The following is an 18,933-nucleotide window of genomic DNA, read 5'->3' as shown; positions in this document are numbered from 1 at the left end:
CGTCAGTCTAGTTTTTTTTACTCTCATAAACGTTCACACTATCTCTACATTGTTGTTTTTAGTCACAATTCATTGTAAAATTTGGGTCGTTACAGATTGATATCAGAACCAAGATCATAGATCTTATAGACATTTAGGATTAGTGAGTTTTGACTGACATAACTGTACTTTTTTTTGTGGCTAGTAATTTTCTTTGGATGCATGTGAATCTATAATTATAATTTAATAAAATAAAAATTATTTCAAATCTCTTTTATCATAATTGAATATTTGTTCCCTTCTCCTTCGACCTTCCTCTGCCATGGCACAACAACATTCTCTGCCATTTCTGTTACAAACTTTTCCCCTCTTCTCCCTCTTCCATCTTTAACCATGCCGCCACCACCACCGCCATTTCTGTTTTCTATTCTGATCATTCTCTTTCTCCTCCCCCGTCCGGCGGCGGTTTCCTCCTCCGCCTGCAGCGCCGTCTGCGGCAACCTCCAAATCCCCTTCCCCTTCCACCTCAACACTTCTTCATGTGAACACCCACTACGCCCAATCTCAATTCCACAACCTTTCCATCTCTACTGCCTCAACTCCACAACCCTTTTCCTCAACCTTACCGGCCAAACCTTCCGCATCCTCGAATTCCTCTCCGGCGCCGTTCTGGTCGACTTCCCCGGCCCATCTCCCTGCCGTCAGTACAATGAATTCAACGCATTTAACCCACTTTCAGCCAACCCCTTCTTCGCCATCGCCAACGACAACGTCCTCGCCCTTTATGACTGTAACGATTCCTCCCTCTGTAAGGCCACCTGCGAGAAGCTCATCATGCCCGGCTGCGACGGAACCGCCCGTTACTCGCCGGCCTGCTGCTACCCACTTACTGACAGCTCCGTGTGGCGAAATGGGGGTGACTTTTCCGTCTTCTCTAAGCTCGGGTGCAGGGGATTCTCGAGCTGGGTTGTGGAGAAGGGGTCCAGTGCCGGCAAGCGAGGGGTTAAATTCGAATGGGGCCTTCCTAGGAATTTCTCCGATGGGATTTGTGATAAGAATGGGTTTGTTGTTAATGCTACCGCCGTTCCTGACGGGGTTAGATGTTCGTGTTCTGATGGATTCGTCGGCGATGGCTTTGCTCGTGGATTTGGGTGCTTGAAATGTAGCTGCTCTGTCTTGTTCTTTTTTTTCCGGTTCTTGTTTCGGTTAGGAACCCTAATGATATTGTCCACTTTGAACATAAGATCTCATGACTTTAGTTTAGGCTCATCGAGGATCATTCTTTAAATTAGTCAAGGTGGGATTCCCTCCCAACCATATTCAACAATCCTCCCCTCGAACAACAGAGTACACTATAGAATCTCCCTTGAGACCTATGGAGCTCTCAAACAGCTTCCCCTTAAGGCTCGACTCCTTTCTTTGGAGTGTCCTCGAACAAAATACACCCTTTGTTCTCCCAACAATCCTCCTCTTGTACAAAGTAGAGCCTCCCTTGAGGCATGTGGAGTCCTCGAGCAGCCTCCCCATAATCGAGACTTGACTCAGTCTCGGAAGTCCTTGAACAGAGTACATCCTTTGTTCGTCCTTTGAGTTACTTTTGACTAAATCTTTGAGGCTCACGACTTTTTTTTGTTCGACCATTGAGGATTCTATTAACCTAACTAAGTTAAAGATATAACTATGATACCATGGTAGGAATCATGACTCTCCACCGTGGTATGATATTGTCCACTTTGAGCTTAAGCTCTCATGACTTTCATAAAAAGCCTCGTACCGATGTAGATGTATTCGTTGATTATAAATTCATGAACATTTCCTAAATTAGTCAATGTGGACTTCACTCATTCTTGTTCTTCTTTTTGCTAGCCTGCGTTAAGAACGGGCACGAGGAGTATGGAAGTAGCTGCCATGGCAAAGGGCGTAGTGAAAAGGAGCTTATAATCTTTACAGGTATTTCATTACTGGTCTATTACAGGGAAAGAACGATGATTCCTTAAGAAATGATGTTTTTATATGGTTAACGTGCAGGTGTTCTTGCTCCTCTATTCATTATAGCTTCTCTTATCGGACTTTTTTGCATACTAAGACGACCCATCAAGCAAACCACGCTTAACTATGCCCACAGCCAGTTTCACAGCGATGCATTGCTGCAAAAAGCTTGTAGGACTCGTTTATTCACTTACCACGAGCTACAAGAAGCCACCAGGGGATTCGGGGACAATGCCAAGCTTGTTCGGAGCGGGAACGGAGCGATCTATGCCGGGGAGCTCAGGGACGGATTGAGAGTAGCAGTACACCAGCTACACTGCGAGAGTGAAGGCAATCTTATGAGTGTTCTGTCCCAAATTGAGATTCTGTATGTACTTGCACACAAGAATGTCGCCCATCTACTTGGCTGCTGCATCGATCCTGGCTGCGCTCCGTTGGTTGTTTACGAAGATCCCGCCAATGGAACGTTAGAGAAACATTTGCATCACCCGAAAGGAACCGAACCGACGCTGGATTGGTATAGGAGATTGAAGATAGCTGCTGAGACAGCTAGTGTTCTAGCTTTCCTGCAATGTGAGGTGTCTCCACCGATTTTCCACGACCATCTCGAATCATGTCATATCTATCTCGACGCGGATTTCTCGGCCAAAGTTTTAGGATTCGGACTGCTAAACGCTCCGACCGACGACAAATCTCACCCGGTCGAAGCATCATCTTTCCATAACAATGATGTTTATGACTTTGGAGTTGTGCTTCTTGAAATGGTCACAGGGTTGAAGAACTCAGACCTCCCAATGGTAGCATTGCAGAAGATAAGAATTGGGAAGCTAGAAGAAGTTGTGGATCCGGTTCTGTACTATCATGAGCAGCCTCCCCATAGCAGAGAGCAAATAGAGATAGTTGCAGACCTTGCGACACGGTGCTTGCTGTTCGGTCGAGACGGGAAGCTGCGGATGAGCGACGTTTCGAAGGAGTTGGTGCACGTAATGAAGGAAAACGTCGACGGAGGAGGAGGAGGAGGCATCACAAGGGGGCCTGCAATAGAGGAAACTTTCTCTAATTCAAGCCTTCTTCAAATGATATCAATGTCCCCTGACTCAATCCTTGCTCCATGAATACTTTCAATTCTATGCAGAAGTTGTGCCTAAAACATGTTTCTGCCATGAAAATACCTTCTTTTTCTTTCCTATGCATGTTCTTCTTCATTCATCACTTGTTTGTTGATGTTCGGGGGCTCGGTTCTCGAGCTCACCACCAGAGTATACCCAACTCCATGTGTTTGTTGATGTTCGGATGCTCGGTTCTCGAGCTCACCACCAAGGTATACCCAAATCTACGTGTTTGTTAATGTTCGGATGTTCGGTTCTCGAGCTCACCACCAAAGTATACCCAAATCTACGTGTTTGTTGACGTTCGTATGTTCGGTTCTCAAGCTCACCACCAAAGTATACCTAAGTCCACGTGTTTGTTGATGTTCGGATGCTCGATTCTCGAGCTCACCACCAAAGTATACCCAACTCCACGTGTTTGTTGACGTTCGTATCGGTTATCGAGCTCACCACCAATGTATACCCAAAATCTACGTGTTTGTTCATGTTCAAATGCTCAGTTCTCGAGCTCACCACCAAAGTATACCCAAGTCCACATATTTGTTGACGTTCGGATGCTCGGTTCTTGAGCTCACCACCAAGTTATACCCAAGTCTTTGTTGACGTTTAGATGCTTGGTTTTTGAGCTCACCACCAAAGTATACCCAAATCTACATGTTTGTTAATATTCTGATGCTTGGCTCTCGAGCTCACCATCAAGGTATACCCAAGTCCACATATTCGTTGACGTTCGAATGCTCGGTTCTCAAGCTCACCACCAAGGTATACCCAAGTCCACATATTTGTTGACGTTTGAGTGTTCGGTTTTCGAACTCACCACCAAGTTATACCCAAGTCCACATATTTGTTGACGTTCGGATGCTCGATTCTCGAGCTCACCACCAAGTTATACCCAAGTCCACACGTTTGTTGACGTTCAGATGCTCGATTCTCGAGCTCACTACCAAAGTATACTCAAGTCCACGTGTGAACATTATATTTCAACTTCTAAGGGAACCATACATGTTTAGGGTAAAAATGAAACTTCTAAAAGGATCTCGTGGCTCCGGTCATATAATATAATCATATTTTTATCGAGCTATGAAAAACAATCTTTTATAAATATTTTAAAAATTTTTAAGTATCACAAAGTTTTTGATCGGTTTATTGTGTTTAAATTCTCTCTTCCGTGCTTCCACTTATTTTTTAAAGTCAATGTCTCGTACATTTGTAGTAGCGATCCTCGGTTTATGATTTTTTAAATTATAAAAACTAAAAGAAAATAAAAATAGGAATAACATAAATTATAAAATACTAAAAGAAAATAAAAATAGTAATTTTAGAAAATATTTAAAGATTGGTATATTTATCACATTATTGATAGAAATGAAGATTACAAAAATTATATATGTATTTTAATTTTCTAACATGTTTTTTTTAATAATATTTTAATTTTTTTTTTTTTTGACATTATTATTAAAATATTTTTAAAATTATATTTTTTTTAAAAAGAAAAAGATAACGTAATCTTAAAATATTGAAAACTTAATACAAAGACGAAGTAATTTAAAGTTGTAATATTTATTTACTTTTTTTTTTTTTTCCTTTAAAAAAGTGAATTGACAAAAGGATGAAGAGAGAGAGAGAATTTTGAAAGCTTCCCAAATTTAAGAACAGTTTAATTAATTTTCCACGATATGGATGAACTGAGGTTGAAAGATACTCTGAAATTCTTCACGTTCTTCTGAATCCAATAAATGGGTCTCTAAGGCGCTGTGGATTTCGCAGAAAAGTAGAAGAAAAACCCATAAAATCCTTTTCAGAAACGAGTTTTTTCTTCTTCTGATTCTTCTTTTCAATCAGTTTCTTACTCATTTACTCAGAAAAATCCACTCATTCTCTCGCTATTTGAAGTCCGCCCATGAATTTCCCCAAGCGCCTCGTCCTCTTCCCTGATTCATATCGAAAACCAGTTGTCTTTCTTTAGTCAACTGGTTGTTTTTGTTGTTTGTTCATTCAATCCGCTATGGATTTTGATGATATCGGCTCCAATCAGGGCCGCTCCATCGGCGACTACATATTGGGGCCGAGAATCGGGTCGGGTTCGTTCGCCGTCGTGTGGAAGTCGAGGCATAGGCACTTGGGGACGGTGGTCGCCGTGAAGGAGATTGACAAAACACATCTTAATCCTAAAGTCAGTGATTCTTTGCTCAAAGAGATTTCTATTTTAAGCACTATAAATCATCCCAATATCACTCGTCTCTTCGAAGCGATTCAGGTGGATTTTTTTATAACTCCCTTTTTTTTGTTTTTTTTTTGTTTACAATTGTGATTTTAAGGGCACAATGTTTTGAAGTGAAGCTCCTTCTGATTGTAATGGTGTTGTTCTTATTGATTTGCAGACTGATGATAGGATTTTTCTTGTTTTGGAATATTGTGATGGTGGTGACCTTGGGGGTTATATTAATCGCCATGGAAAAGTATCTGAAGTAGTTGCTCGAGGCTTGATGAGGCAATTGGGTATGTTATTACTCTGCCTTCAATTGGTGTTTTTTGTTCAGGATTATATATAAAGTTCACTAGTGTGTGGATATTATGTGCAGCCACTGGCTTGAAAGTTCTTCAAGAGAAACACCTCATTCATAGAGATTTAAAGCCTCAGGTATTCTGCTTTCAACTCAATATATAGCTTCTTAGGGATTTGATGTAGAAACTTACTGTAAGCCAATGCAATTTATACTAGTTTTGGAGGAATCCCTTATTCTTAAGCTTCTAGATGATTATTTTTGTAATATGAATGGTTTATCTGATGAATTTGTCACTATATTATGATTCTGACTTGAAATGTTTTGGCTCTTTCTTGGCTAAATTTGAAGAACTTGCTGTTGACATCTAATAATGGGACTCCGCTTTTGAAGATTGGAGATTTTGGATTTGCGAGGTGGGTTTTTTAATGTTGGCATTTAGACACCTACTTTTGCTACATGCATTGTTAATCTAAGATGCTTTAGTATGTTTTCGTACATGATTCGGTTTCAGGATTGTATGAAGAATAAATCCTATTATTAGAGCATTTAAGAGTGATGTAGAGGTCTCTTTTTATATTTTCTTTTTAATTTGTGAAATAGTATCATCCTGGGATGCCTCGTAGTTAATAACGTGTGGTGACATGGGGTGAAAAAAGGAAAGAGAGGGATGGGGTTTCTCTCGCTTTTGACATAGCGGGCCCCAGTGAGAGGCCCACATGACAGGGCTATTAGCTCGGTGGTAGAAGGTAACATAGGCGTGCAAAGGTTTCCTTGGGTCAAACGGAGATTGGCCCTCGAGTGCAAAGGCAGAAGGGAGCTTGACTACAAGACCCACCTGTCAAGCTGGGACGAAAGTCGGCCTTAGTGATCCGATGGTACCGAGTGGAAGGGCTCTCGCTCAATGGATAAAAGTTACTCTAGGAATAACAGGTTGATCTTTCCCAAGAGCTCACATCGACGGGAAGGTTTGACATTTCGATGTCGGCTCTTCACCACTTGGGGCTGTAGTATGTTCCAAGGGTTGGGCGACAATGTAAATAAAGAGTTTAGAATAGAAGGAATGAGTTCAAGCCATGACGAATACTTATCTAGGATTTAATATCCTTCAATAGGGAGTCCCATATTGACTAATTTAGAGAATGAACATGGGTTTATAAGTTAGAAATACATTTCCATTGGTATGAGGCCTTTTGGGGAAGCCCAAAGCAAAGCCATGAGAGTTTATACTCAAAGTGGACAATATCGTACCATTATGGAGGTTCGTGATTCTGAACAAAGAAGTTGGGACCCTCGAAGGTGTAGTTGAAAGTGATTCTAAGTGTTGAAAATTCAAACCCTACATCTATTCCTCTTGAAATCAAGTTCACCTTTCTAGAAATTGTTTTGAAGATTTTTCTTTAATCGACATGCTGCTGCTTCTTTTTTATTTTACATTATAATCAAGTAAACAGATAAACGAGTGAGTGTACTAACTCGTTTTCTTCGCAGGTCCTTATCAAATCAGTCATTGGCAGACACGCTCTGTGGTTCACCTTTGTATATGGCTCCGGAAATTATTCAGAACCAAAGATACGATGCCAAGGTGATAAAGCATAAACAAACTGCTACCCGTCCTTATGTCTTTCCGATTAAATCCTTCGATTCTGATTCTATTCTTGTGTGTATGTGCAGGCTGATTTATGGAGTGTTGGAGCAATTTTGTTTCAGTTATTGACAGGGAAACCTCCATTTAGTGGCAATAGTCCATTTCAGGTGGGTAAGAAGTAGCACACTGTTAGCACACTGTTCTACTTTAGTGATTACCACACACAATCAAGTTAAAGATATCATCCATGAAGCTTGCTGTATGATCGTTTCTAAACGATGTTTTATTGCCCGGCTCCCCTTGCACGATACAGCTCTTCCAGAATATTTTGGAATCCACTGAGCCAAGATTTCCTAAAGTTGCTTTGGAAGAGCTACATCCCGACGCTTTGAATCTTTGCAGAGGCCTTTTACGTCAAAATCCAGGTATTTGTTGCTGTGATGCAGTTTGTAAGTGTGCAAGGGTGCTGGGATAATTAATTGAAGGTGGTTGATTTATATTTTTCCCTTAGAAAACTTTCCAACATTTTCAAGATTTTATACTAGTAAATACAATTATAAGTATTTATACTTGAATCTCATAAATATTGAATAGAAACTGAACTAAAATGTAAGTTTTTCAATTGCAGTTGAACGGCTTACGTTCAAGGAGTTCTTCGACCACAAATTCTTCGAGGAGCCAAGGTATTATTTTCAGCCCCTTAGAGATTATTTATATGGATCTCATGTTCATGTTGTGGATTGATACTTGGTACACAAGGCAGCAGAAGTTGCAAAACTTATTTATATTATACTGTAGATCAAATAAAGCTGTCGAGGAAGCATCTGAAGTTCAGCCAATTGTATCAGCCAGCTCCGAATCAGCAACAGATAATTCACAGCTAGAACGACCTATTGAATCATCGAACAGAGATTCAGAAATCGCTAGTTCCTCCATATGTAATAGAATATCTGGAGCGAAGAACATTTACAGTTCAGGTATGGAGAGTGTACAGAAGCCAATGCTCAATCTTGGAGTAGAGGAGCTAAGAAAATCTCTTGATTCTATTCAACAATCCATGAATCAGATTCAAGGTTTGTTTTATACTGATCTTGATCTGCTCTTTGAACTTGGTTGTTTCCATGTATTTACATTCTGTTTGGCATGTCCCCCCTCAGTTTCTGATTCAATGGAGTCGATTGAGAAAGATTATGTAATCGTGAATGCTCATTGTACTTCATTGGAGGCTTCTTCTTATCACCTCGAAACTTCATTACAAGGTTCATCAAGAGTTTCTCATACTCTCAGTATCGATCGGGATATGACAGCCAAAACCCAGAAGGAGCTTATTGGTAGTACAAGAGATACCGGAGAAATGTCATGTAGTCGAGGTCGATTCTCAATGCCATGTGCAGCATCTATGTTAAGAGAAGTACAAGGGCTACCAATATTGCATCCCTCTACCAGGCTCCAGTTATTTCAACAATATGTCCAGGTTCTTTCAGATTTATCACAAGAAAAGGTGAGTTTGGATTAGACTGTTGCTCATAAGTTGTGGATTCGCCTTTCTGTTCTTCCAATTTCCATGTTCTCATTTTGAAATTCATGGGTTCATGAACATTTCAAATTTTTTGAGGATGAATTTGGAGCCCTGATATTTGCTTATGCAGTACAATGCAGGAACGTTCTTAGAATCATTTTCAGTTGAACTGGTTGCTTTAGCATTATGGCAGAAAGCGGTCGAAATTAGTGAAACCTGGCTGAGTTCTTCAGCTGAAACCGAATCTTCAAAAAGTAGTTCGAGAACTGATTCTACCCCTCTTCAGAAAGATCCCGGCTCTGCTGCAAATAAAGAAGAAAATGTCGATTTTAATAGGCCGTCCTTGGTTTCTAAGTGGGCAGAGCTAGGGTTCATTGCTGCCGTGGATCAGGCCGAGAAGTTATCGCAAAGTATCCAAGAGACTGATGGTTCGAAATGCCTTGTGCTCTGTTTCTGTTCTAGCCGTTCCCATTTTGCTTGTGAAGTTTGCAGCTTACAATTTGATTATGAAATTATTATTTGCAGGTGCTACTAAGATGCCTGATGCTATAGAAATCATATTCCAAAAAGCCATTGCCCTTGGGAAAAGTGGAGCTGTAAGCAACCTTCATTTGTACTATCATTTGTTACCATTATCGTTCATAAATTTCGGGCTTCGTCTATTTAGTTCATAAACCTGAGTGATTCAAGACTTTGAATTATAGGAACCACTAAAATACCATTATGCTTACCAGTTACTATGGTTTAGGATCTCTTAAACCTTAAAAGGTTTAGATTAAGTTTCTGAAGTTTTAATAGAATTCTACGGTAATTGGATTTAACCGCCCAAATTCACTGCTAATAAATATTGTCCGCCTTGGTCCGTTACATATCGCCGTCGGTTTTAAAACGCGTTTGCTCGGGAGAGGTTTTCACACCCTTGTAAAGAATATTTCATTCCCCTCCCCGATCGATGTGGGATCTCACAATACTCTGATACCATTTGTAATAGCCCAAGCCCACCACTAGCAGATATTGTCCTCTTTGGACTCATTGTGAGATCCCACATCAGTTGGAGAGGGGAATGAAACATTTTTTATAAGGGGGCAGAAACCTCTCCCTAGTAGACATGTTTTAAAAATCTTGAGGGGAAGCCCAAAAGGGAAAACCGAGAGAGACAATATTGGCTAGCGGTGGGGTTGGGCTGTTATATTGACACCGTTCAACTAATTCATGGTATGTAAAGTCTCACGCTTTCTTCTATCATGTGCAAAAAACCAGCCAATATTTATCTAACAAACATGTCATATTATCATTGAATTAATAGTATTGATGGTAAGAATCGAAATAGTTCATGGACAAACATTATAACTTGAACTCATTACTGGTCTTCTCCTTAAAAGAGTCTTCCTGTTTAACATTCTCAAGTGTGCCTTTTCCAGGTAGATGAATACATGGAAAACAAAGACAAAGCAGTAGCTTCATACTCCAAAGCCATTCTTCTGTTTTCATTCATTTTGGGAGAAGCTGAATCCCTTGAGATTAAACCTCCATTTTCACTAACTTCGGACAATAAGCGACGAATTCAACATTATATTCATTATTTACAGACTCGGACTAACTTATTAACATCACAACCATAATCACAAAGACGCTCCCTCGACAGGTAAATGAAAGGGAAGACCTTAACTGCGCAGACTGTACAGCTCTACATTTTTACTTCTCGACTCCGCTCCTGCTGGGTTTGGAACTGTTGGCCGACGCTCATCAGCTTCGGTAATTATGTCAATATATTTTCTTTTCGTTTTATCTCTTTTGGGGTTCTCTGTGTCCCCTTTATTTAGGAGGTTAGACGCTCAAACATGAGAACATATATTTATACAGAAAAGACTTATTGAAAAAGTTACTTTAGTAGAAGTTAGGAATTTGAAGCTCAGGAGAGTTACTTCAATTCAAAAGTTGATTGAAACTGCCATGAACTTTGTAGCTTTTATTGCGAGGAGTCTTGTGAATAAGTTGATCCATTTTTTTCTGTTGAGGATTGTAAATATGAATTCTACTTTGTATATATATGTTTACTTTCTGCTCCTGATTCTTTAATGTTCATTATGTTCTATTGTTTGAGACATCTCCCAGAAACTGCCATTATTATGATATTGGCTTTTCAGGTTGGGAGATAGATAAGTATTGAGAGATCCCACAATCAGTTGCGAGGGAGAACAAAGTATTCTTGAAACCTCCCTAACAGACATGTTTTAAAATTTTGAGGGGAACCCGAAAGAAAAGCTTAAAGAGGACAATATCTACGGTGGATTTGGGCTGTTACAAGTATAATGTGTGCAAACTCATTAAAGATGGTTTGTGAAGTCATTTTTTCCTCCATTAAATACATATATTGAGGTTATATTTATTTTTTTATACAGTGAAAATTTAAAAATTATTCCAAATAAATTAAATAGTTAAAAGAACTTTCCCCCCCCCCCCTAAAAAATTGATCTCAACCAAAATAAAACATTTTGAGAGGTTCTCAAACATTAAACTTCTATTAAAATGAACCCTTAAGCTACTTGCTATGTATGTTCCTACTAAAACTCCGAATGAGATGGTCGGGACCTGTTATTGTAGCTCAACAGTCAACGGATAAAGACGAGCTGTGGATATTCAAGGTCAATAGTCAACACCTAAAATGCCAAATGGAGAACTGGAGATCAAGATTACCTCCATCAAACCTCATGACACGACATATAAACGCTCCGGGAGATTCACCCAAGATCAATACAGAAGAGAACATGCCAAATTTATACCATCTTCATGAAGAAACTAATGTGTCTTTGAAGTGGTAACAAGATAATGGCGACTGGGGTGTACCAAACAATTCTTCTTACAAAAAAAAAAAAAAAAAGGCTAATGAGTTCAGTTGTATAAGTTCGAACGTACCAATCACATAAGGTAGGTAGCCATTTTACAGTACACGCGAAGAATTGAAGTAGGAAAAAGATAGATTGAGGAGGAGAAGGAGGAGGGTTAGAAATACATGCAGCAATTTGAGGCTTTCTGGTCCAGACGTAGTCTTTTTTGGCCTCCCTCCTCGTTGTGGTTGCTGGATGTTGCTGTCATTCTCTTTTCCTTCGCCTCCACTGAACATCTTTTGTAAGGTTTAAATCCTGTTCGACAAACCTTGGGGGTGCCATTTCCAAGTCCAATTGAGGGAAATTCCCCCTCTCCGTTATTGACACCTATTGCTGATGTAGAAGTACCACAAGTGTTGCTGTTGAGGTCCAAAACTGATGCGCCACTATTATCTTTATCTACACTCTGACTAACTTTCTCAACGTTCTCATTCTCCTTATTCTCACTTTCTACATCATATGGAGGTGAAAAACTTTGAGGCAATACATCCCTTGTGAAGAGTGCTTGAAAGGCCAGACGCCCCTGTACGATATAAATTTCGAGAAAAATGTAAGCATTATGCGAAGAAAAATGCGAGAAAATGCTTTCGATAACATAACATACCCTTTTTACCTCATCAGAAACCTCCTTCCAAGACTCACTAGTGTTACTGATGCTTCTACTACGACGAATACTGGACTCGGGAGCTGGATGGTTCGTCTCAAGCTCTTTGCCCTTCTCTTTTTCATCGTTTTTTTCTGTTGCATACATCTCTCGATCACTTCCAGATGGTGTATTGGAACCACATGAGGAACGATCTACTTGTTTTCCTCTCTTCTCCTCGTTTGAATCATGAAACTCAACCTCAGCTGGTGTCTTCTCATTGTGGACAGGTTTCACCGTAGCATTTGCATCTGCACCTCCATTACCAGAGTCAGATGATGAATGAGTAGGTGACTTGGAACCTGACTGATGAGCAGTCAAAACCTCTGATTGTTCTGCATCCAGCTGCTGATTTTGCAAAGCAGCATTTTGTAGGGAACTTTCTGCTTTGTCCTTGGACTCAGAATTTGGACAGGCATCTGACGATTGTACTACAGGAGCTGATATAGCAGCACTCGTAAAGGCAGAATGCAAAGGAGAACATAAAGGTGGCAATCCGTGGGCCGCCCACCATGCAGTTGCAGCTGCTACAGTTGCTACAGCAATGGCTTCCTTACTGGGGGTGGGGTTCATTTGCTTGGTTTTAGAACCTTCTGTATCACACGCTGAGGCGTCTGCAGAAGTTTCAGGATTCACATAGGGCCAACAGGTTGCTGTAAGACTTGCTATTGCATGGGCTGCAGGGTTTTGTTGAAGGGTGGACACAATAAGATTCAGAAATGCGGAAGACATCTGGAGAACTGACTTGTAATGTTCTTGGTTAGGGTGAAGTAAGGTAAATGGAGTAGGATGAATAGGTGGATATGATTGATAAATGCTCCCAGGTGCATTATGTTGATGTTCGAAGGAAATAGAACCAGATGGATTCCGAAGTATACTACGCTCTCCTTGAATCTCCATAGATGGATGGAAAGCGGATTCCTGCAGTGGAGCATCTCTTAAAGACCCCTGACCATTTGCTCCCAGGCTTCCATCTACCACATGCACAGGCACATGCCTTGGATAATTATGAGCAGCTTGCATTTCATCCCCAGACAGTGCACAGCTTAAAGCTTCTTTCTTTTCAGCAGACACCAATTTTTCGCGTGAAGCACTTGAAATCACCAATTCTGAAAGTTTTCCCATGCCTTTTTCATGGAGTGGCTGTTTGGCACCCAGGGTTAGATATTATGATTCGATATAAGCTAAAAGAACATATAAGATTCACAATTACCTCTTTAACTGAGGGCACAAACTCCCGGAAAGCACATGAGTCATTGAATTTAACTTGCACCGGTACAGAATGTTGGTTTTTCAAAGAAAAGGAGTTAGCTTCTCCTGATAGGGTAAATACTTCTGAGCAATTATCGTCATGAGTATCCTTTTCATTAAATGTTTGTTCTTCTCCACTAGTAGCCTAATAATATAAGTAGCAAAAGCGAATTACTATGATGATCAACATTAACGCATTGGGAGTAGATAGAAGAATGCAACACACCTCATTCATTGGCTTTTTCTCCAAATCTAAGATTTGTTTGCTCTGTAAAGAAGACACCAGAGTCGAGAGCTTCCCGTCATTTGCTCCCAACATTGATATAGGAGACTTCCTTGGATAAGGATTACTTGGTTTCCTCTTAGGACGAGGTGGTGGAATGTCTATATCAAGAGCTTGTCCTACAGGAATCCCCTTAACAAGTGCTTCTTTTTCCAACTGGAAAAATAAATTAACAAAAGAAATCTCAAAATTAACAAAACAAAATCAATAAAACATATGTTCTCAAAATATACACGTAGCAAACATTTTCTAAGCATATCCATCTAGTGGAGTGTGTAACAATTGCCGAAAAGATAGAACTAGCAATTTTGTACATGGCCTAGCAAGTTCGAATCCTATAAACAGATACAATGGCCTGATTTGATCTGTTCATATAAAAGCTCAGACTCCAGAAGGAACAGGAAACTGGTGGTTCCTATGGACAGTCCTTTCAAGGGTAAGGGACCTTGTGAGTGTAACCGTGGAGATTGATTTGTACTTTAAAGAGTGCAAAGCTTTTGCCTGAAGTTGGTTTACAAATAATACAATTAGAAGTTATTTACAAAACAAAAGATGAGGTTATCAAAACCACAATACACTTCTATAACAGTTCACCTCATTTTAGCGATTCAAATAAAACATGTTGTCATGCCAAGGAATCAAAATTAGCAGTGATACAGATGAAACTATTAATGTCAACTTATGTTTCAATTAGAGTATCATTGATGATAAAGCAAAATTTATTGAACTATGTATATTTCATATAAATTATTAAACTTGAAAGAGTTCAATTATTCATGCATCATATTGATAATGTATCAGATAAAAAATTTCATACATACGTAAACATAAATTTGCTTAGATGTCATATCCATCAAATTATTGTACAAAGCCATCAAAATCTACTATGAGGTCTGACAAGCTGCAAATTAGGAGAAGACCTTCAGAGTTGTAACACCTAGTCTGGTGCTGGCCAAAGTATTTTTCAAGTCTAAAGGTTTTTTTTTTTTTTTTTTTTTTTTTTTTACTATTCTGGTTGAATTTGATTGCCTTCCAAATGCCCCCTTATTCCTCTCAAGCACCCGTTCTCAACAACTGCTCATCTTTTTTAGGAAATCATGCATCTTTATAGGGATTGGAGTATTGTCTCAGACAGGGATAAGATTTTATAATTATTTTTACTATTATTTTCGGAGTTCTTTAGATGTCAAGGGACTCTAAAACACAACCTAACAAACCAGCCAGAGATGGACAGGCTAACGGAGGTGATCAATAGAGGTATAGAGACTTATCCTTGGTGCTAAGTGATGGTGACTTCTAAACAATGGTCTAAATGGTTGGCATGGGCTCAGTCTAGCTATAATACAGCATTCAACTCTACAATCAACTTAACGCTATTTGATATAGTTTCCAATCGTTCACAACCTTACTTTGAACAGGATCTGTTCTATAGGTTGTACAATTGTGTCCTTGAGTTCCAAGTATTTTGCAGCCAGTCACCACCCCTTATCCTTCCATATATGTCAAATTTCCCCATGGCTGAAATGGACCAACAACTCAAAGATGGGGATGTCATTCTTGAGGAGCTAAAGGGTATTTATAGAGAGCCCCACAACATATGTTCACATTGCTAATGGGAGAACGAAAAGTTCAATTTGTTGCAAGTGACTAGTAAACTTGCAAAACTGTACAATCAGGGATCCTTCATTAGGCCTACTAATCCTAAGTTGGGCTCACAGTTTTTAGATGAAAAAACTTGTTTTTCTTTGAGAAAAGATGAACGAATACACGAGCATACAAAAAAGGAGAGCTCACAAACAGGAGTCAGGCAGTAAGAAGGGGCTCAAGTTCAGAAATAAGACCAAACAAGTAGTCACCAAAAACTCTAGAAATAGAGGCCCAAAGAGAAACAAAGAATCTAATGAGGGACCAAACATCGTCAAAGAACTCTCACGTCATCTAAAGATTTTGTTGTTTCTCTCACTCCAAAGCTCCCACAAAATAGCACACCCCAGTCTACCACAAAAATCACCCTTTGTCACAATAGAGAAAATGAAGAAAAAGCTCCTCAAAAGAATTGTGCCAGACCGCCCGAGAAAAATCACAACTTCCAATGATATGATCTAGGTTCTATGCCCTCTTCAGTAAGGAATACAAGAATAGGACCCACCACTAAAGAACCTCTAGTCAAGATCCGAACCAAGGTGTTACTCTTTCATGAAAAAACCCGTCACACGTAGAACTTCACCTTCCAAACTGAGGAGAAAAAATAGAACTACTCACTAAGGAAGCATTGGGCAAGCATTAGAAAAAAGAGCTACAAGAAAAACCTTTGAAATGACTAGGAGTCCAAAGGCAGGAATCACCCATCCCTCCTCCTTGGCCTAAGTGGAAAGACAAGTGGGCGGAAAGAAGAGCCAAGACAATTGACGTTTCCCTATTGTTCAACAAACAACGGAAATCAAGGAATGAAAAAGTGATGAATCCCTTTGACTGAGGATCGAAGCAACCGAATAGTTTATGAAGGAGGATAAATAATATAAATGAGAGAATTAGGAGCACAGGGTCTATTTTCCAACCACTTGTCCTCCCAAAAATATGTATCCCGTTCGTCCCCAACATCAATATGAATAAACTGATAAATAAGAGGAAGATCATATGCAATCGCTTTCCATGGGTTTCTAAAAGTGCCTTTTAAACCCTTACCAAGCTGAGCCACTCAAGGGGATGAGGCCTTTACTTGCTAACAATAACCTTATGCCAAAGGGAACCACCTTCGTGGTGATTCAAGTGAATGTAACATAGTGAGCACAATATAATTAACACCAAGGTAGATGGAAGGGTATTGAAACAGTAGGCTTTTAGCTAACAGACTGAATTGGGGTAGGTACTGTCTGGGTGGTCTTTGAATCCATACAGAAGGAATAAAGAGCTTTCAACTTCACCCTTAACTATGTACCAGTCTGATGTGAATGAATAAATTGTATCACTGATAGCACGATTTATCAGAAGAGGGGAATGTTCACAATAACTTTTATAAAAATTTTGCAAAAACGTGTTTGAAAAACTGTTTTTTAAAATTGTTAATTTGTTTTTACAAATGACTCCGATTAAAGTTATTGTGTTGTTTTTCTCATAAAAATAATTTGATTAGAAATAATGATTTCAAGCGCACAATAACTGTTAACATTTATAAGCCACCCAGCTGCAGTTCTTAAAAATGTTGTGAATATAAACATGTGGTGAAACAGTTTCCGAACCAAGCTCTCAACTCTTTTAAAAGGGGAAATGGTGGTGTTCAATTCTCCTCCACCCTTGGACTGTTGAGCATGCTAATATTGGGTATATGAGCAAGAGTGCTACATCACAAGCATACAGGATTAAGACAACTAGGCGATAGTGCCAATGGAACTACCTGTAAGAACGCTCAAATGTTCTACTGATGAGCAAGCAAGATTATAAAAACAACTGAACCAGTCATGGACTACAAACCAAGAAGAAGCAAAATCGAAAAATTAGACTATGTAGAGAAGGGTACCCAATGACCTTTGAAAAGAACTTTTGTGCATGACTCCGTATCTGAACTGCTGTTTTGGTTCCAATATGTTCTGCATATATCGTCATGCAGTGGAGAATCAGGCATCTATTCAGGGGACAATATAAACTTGACAGTAGTCACCAATGTACCCAGATAAAATTAGCTCAACAATAACTAAGAATTTGAATCAGAGACATAAATTTGTTAACTAAAGAAAATTCTGCTTAATTACCTGGAAGGTAATAAATTTTGTACCATATATTACACAGTATATAATTCATCTAACCAATGTTATATGCTAAGAAATGAAGAAAAGTCAAAAAAGGAACGCTGACATTTGAGCAAAATATAACCTTCAATTCTCGGCCATGCTCGGCCATAGAGTTTCAGCGCCTCTAGAAATCTACCGTGCTCCTCCTCCGTCCAGCGCTCTCGTTGCTTTGTAATAGTATATGGCTTCCTGGTCTATCATATGTATATATACACAACTTCAGACCTCAGTTATAAACAGTTTTCGTTTTTTTTTTTTCTTCACTTCTTACACTAAATTATTTTTCTTTTCTGTGGAGGGGGAATGGACTATCACCCTGGTCTATCATATGCATATAGACACAAGTTCCGAAATCAGTTATAAACAGTTATCATTTTCCTTTTCTTCACTTCGTCTATCTTCTTCTTAAACCATTTTTTTTTTTTCTCTTCTGTGGAGGGGGAATGGATTATCACCTTAAAAACCAAGTCTTCTCCAGAGGAGTTGGGATCCATGGACGGATCTGAGCAGCTACCGCTGCTTCAAATCCTCTCCAACGAGCAACGAGTAAAATGAAAACCACCTTTCATTGTTTGGGATATAAAAAATTCTAAATTATGAAGCCTTTGTTGCTTTTATGACCTGGCTCCTTGACGCAACTGCAAAATAGAAGAAGAAAAAAAGCGACAGCAATCGGTAGAGATCCATCTCTTTTTCATGTGAACAAAATTATTTAACTGCATCGATGGACTTCTATGAAAAAATTTGGTATTGTAAGAAACAGGAAATGAAACTTTAAACAAAATATTTTAAGAAGCAACAAGATAGAAATACTTCGCCGAAAAAGAACTTGAAATGAAAAATCCTTTTTCAGAATCCTCACCAGAACGAACTGGAAGATGCCAAAACCTTAGAACATAGAAAAGAGAGAGAATTCTATCGAGTAATCAACAAACTACTTCCTCCACTTCACAGCAAAGCATCGTTACAACACTGATCTGGCAAAGTCAAGTACACTATCCATTTAGCAGGCAAGAAAACATCAGGAATCGAAAATTAAAAATTAAAAGAAAAAACAAAAACAAAAAAACAACTAACTCAAGCAGCATCAAGTAATTCAATCTATACAAATCTCCATCAATTTCTAAAACATTTCTCGGCAACCAAACTGGGAGAAGGAATCAAGAAAAAGGCCAGGCAAAAACAACAGTACCTTCAAAGACAACCATGGCGGGAGGTAATTCGGAAAGGAAAAGTGGATACTCCGATCATACAAGAGAGCGAATCGCCAGAAACTCACCAGAAAACTCATGGTTTCCGGCAATCAAGAACATGAATTGAACGAAGGAGGAAGCAATAGTAGCAGAGAGTAGTCGTTTTTTCTTGTTCTTTTTTTTTGTTTTTTTTTTTTTT

General features: G+C 39.3%; 3 protein-coding genes across 8 annotated transcripts; 2 read left to right on the top strand and 1 right to left on the bottom strand.

Annotated features, from left to right (window-relative positions):
• The first annotated feature begins 318 nt into the window (after positions 1-318).
• Positions 319-3,354, top strand: LOC111497711 (probably inactive receptor-like protein kinase At2g46850). The gene is made up of 3 exons (XM_023148603.1): positions 319-1,141; positions 1,846-1,929; positions 2,008-3,354. The coding sequence occupies exons 1-3, from the start codon at positions 373-375 to the stop codon at positions 3,081-3,083; spliced, it is 1,929 nt and encodes a 642-aa protein (XP_023004371.1). The 5' UTR covers positions 319-372; the 3' UTR covers positions 3,084-3,354.
• A 1,370-nt stretch (positions 3,355-4,724) lies between these two features.
• Positions 4,725-10,350, top strand: LOC111497735 (serine/threonine-protein kinase ATG1a). The gene is made up of 13 exons (XM_023148649.1): positions 4,725-5,334; positions 5,459-5,576; positions 5,660-5,718; positions 5,933-5,997; positions 7,073-7,166; positions 7,256-7,336; positions 7,483-7,594; positions 7,798-7,852; positions 7,968-8,242; positions 8,327-8,670; positions 8,819-9,116; positions 9,214-9,284; positions 10,110-10,350. Exons 1-13 carry the CDS (start codon positions 5,083-5,085, stop codon positions 10,308-10,310), a joined length of 2,025 nt encoding a protein of 674 aa, XP_023004417.1. The 5' UTR covers positions 4,725-5,082; the 3' UTR covers positions 10,311-10,350.
• A 1,093-nt stretch (positions 10,351-11,443) lies between these two features.
• Positions 11,444-18,927, bottom strand: LOC111497572 (protein LHY-like). 6 transcript variants are annotated; one of them, XM_023148397.1, is made up of 9 exons: positions 18,734-18,927; positions 18,404-18,518; positions 17,997-18,228; positions 17,624-17,735; positions 17,279-17,340; positions 13,697-13,909; positions 13,433-13,615; positions 12,181-13,362; positions 11,444-12,099 (listed from the first exon to the last, which is right to left on the bottom strand). In XM_023148397.1, exons 3-9 carry the CDS (start codon positions 18,033-18,035, stop codon positions 11,692-11,694), a joined length of 2,199 nt encoding a protein of 732 aa, XP_023004165.1. In that variant the 5' UTR covers positions 18,036-18,228; positions 18,404-18,518; positions 18,734-18,927; the 3' UTR covers positions 11,444-11,691. The 6 variants fall into 6 exon arrangements, with proteins under 6 accessions (XP_023004165.1, XP_023004164.1, XP_023004166.1 ...); XM_023148396.1 differs by having other exon boundaries at positions 17,997-18,179; XM_023148398.1 differs by having other exon boundaries at positions 17,997-18,536.
• Positions 18,928-18,933: the final 6 nt, after the last annotated feature.

Source organism: Cucurbita maxima, unplaced genomic scaffold, assembly GCF_002738345.1.
Source record: "Cucurbita maxima cultivar Rimu unplaced genomic scaffold, Cmax_1.0 Cma_Scf00024, whole genome shotgun sequence".
Taxonomy (NCBI): domain Eukaryota; kingdom Viridiplantae; phylum Streptophyta; class Magnoliopsida; order Cucurbitales; family Cucurbitaceae; genus Cucurbita; species Cucurbita maxima.
This window is presented reverse-complemented; position numbering and strand designations above follow the sequence as displayed.

Coding starts and splice junctions, on each gene's coding strand:
- LOC111497572 (XM_023148398.1), bottom strand. CDS start 18,035: ATGGATCCCAACTCCTCTGGAGAAGACTTGGTTTTTAAG. Junction 13,910..17,278: donor CACAAAAGTTCTTTTCAAAG/GTCATTGGGTAC, acceptor TTATTTTTCCAG/TTGGAAAAAGAAGCACTTGT. Junction 13,363..13,432: donor TTGTGCCCTCAGTTAAAGAG/GTAATTGTGAAT, acceptor GGTGCCAAACAG/CCACTCCATGAAAAAGGCAT.
- LOC111497711 (XM_023148603.1), top strand. CDS start 373: ATGCCGCCACCACCACCGCCATTTCTGTTTTCTATTCTGATCATTCTC. Junction 1,142..1,845: donor TGGATTTGGGTGCTTGAAAT/GTAGCTGCTCTG, acceptor TCTTTTTGCTAG/CCTGCGTTAAGAACGGGCAC. Junction 1,930..2,007: donor GGAGCTTATAATCTTTACAG/GTATTTCATTAC, acceptor GTTAACGTGCAG/GTGTTCTTGCTCCTCTATTC.
- LOC111497735 (XM_023148649.1), top strand. CDS start 5,083: ATGGATTTTGATGATATCGGCTCCAATCAGGGCCGCTCCATCGGCGAC. Junction 5,577..5,659: donor AGGCTTGATGAGGCAATTGG/GTATGTTATTAC, acceptor TATTATGTGCAG/CCACTGGCTTGAAAGTTCTT. Junction 5,719..5,932: donor ATAGAGATTTAAAGCCTCAG/GTATTCTGCTTT, acceptor CTAAATTTGAAG/AACTTGCTGTTGACATCTAA.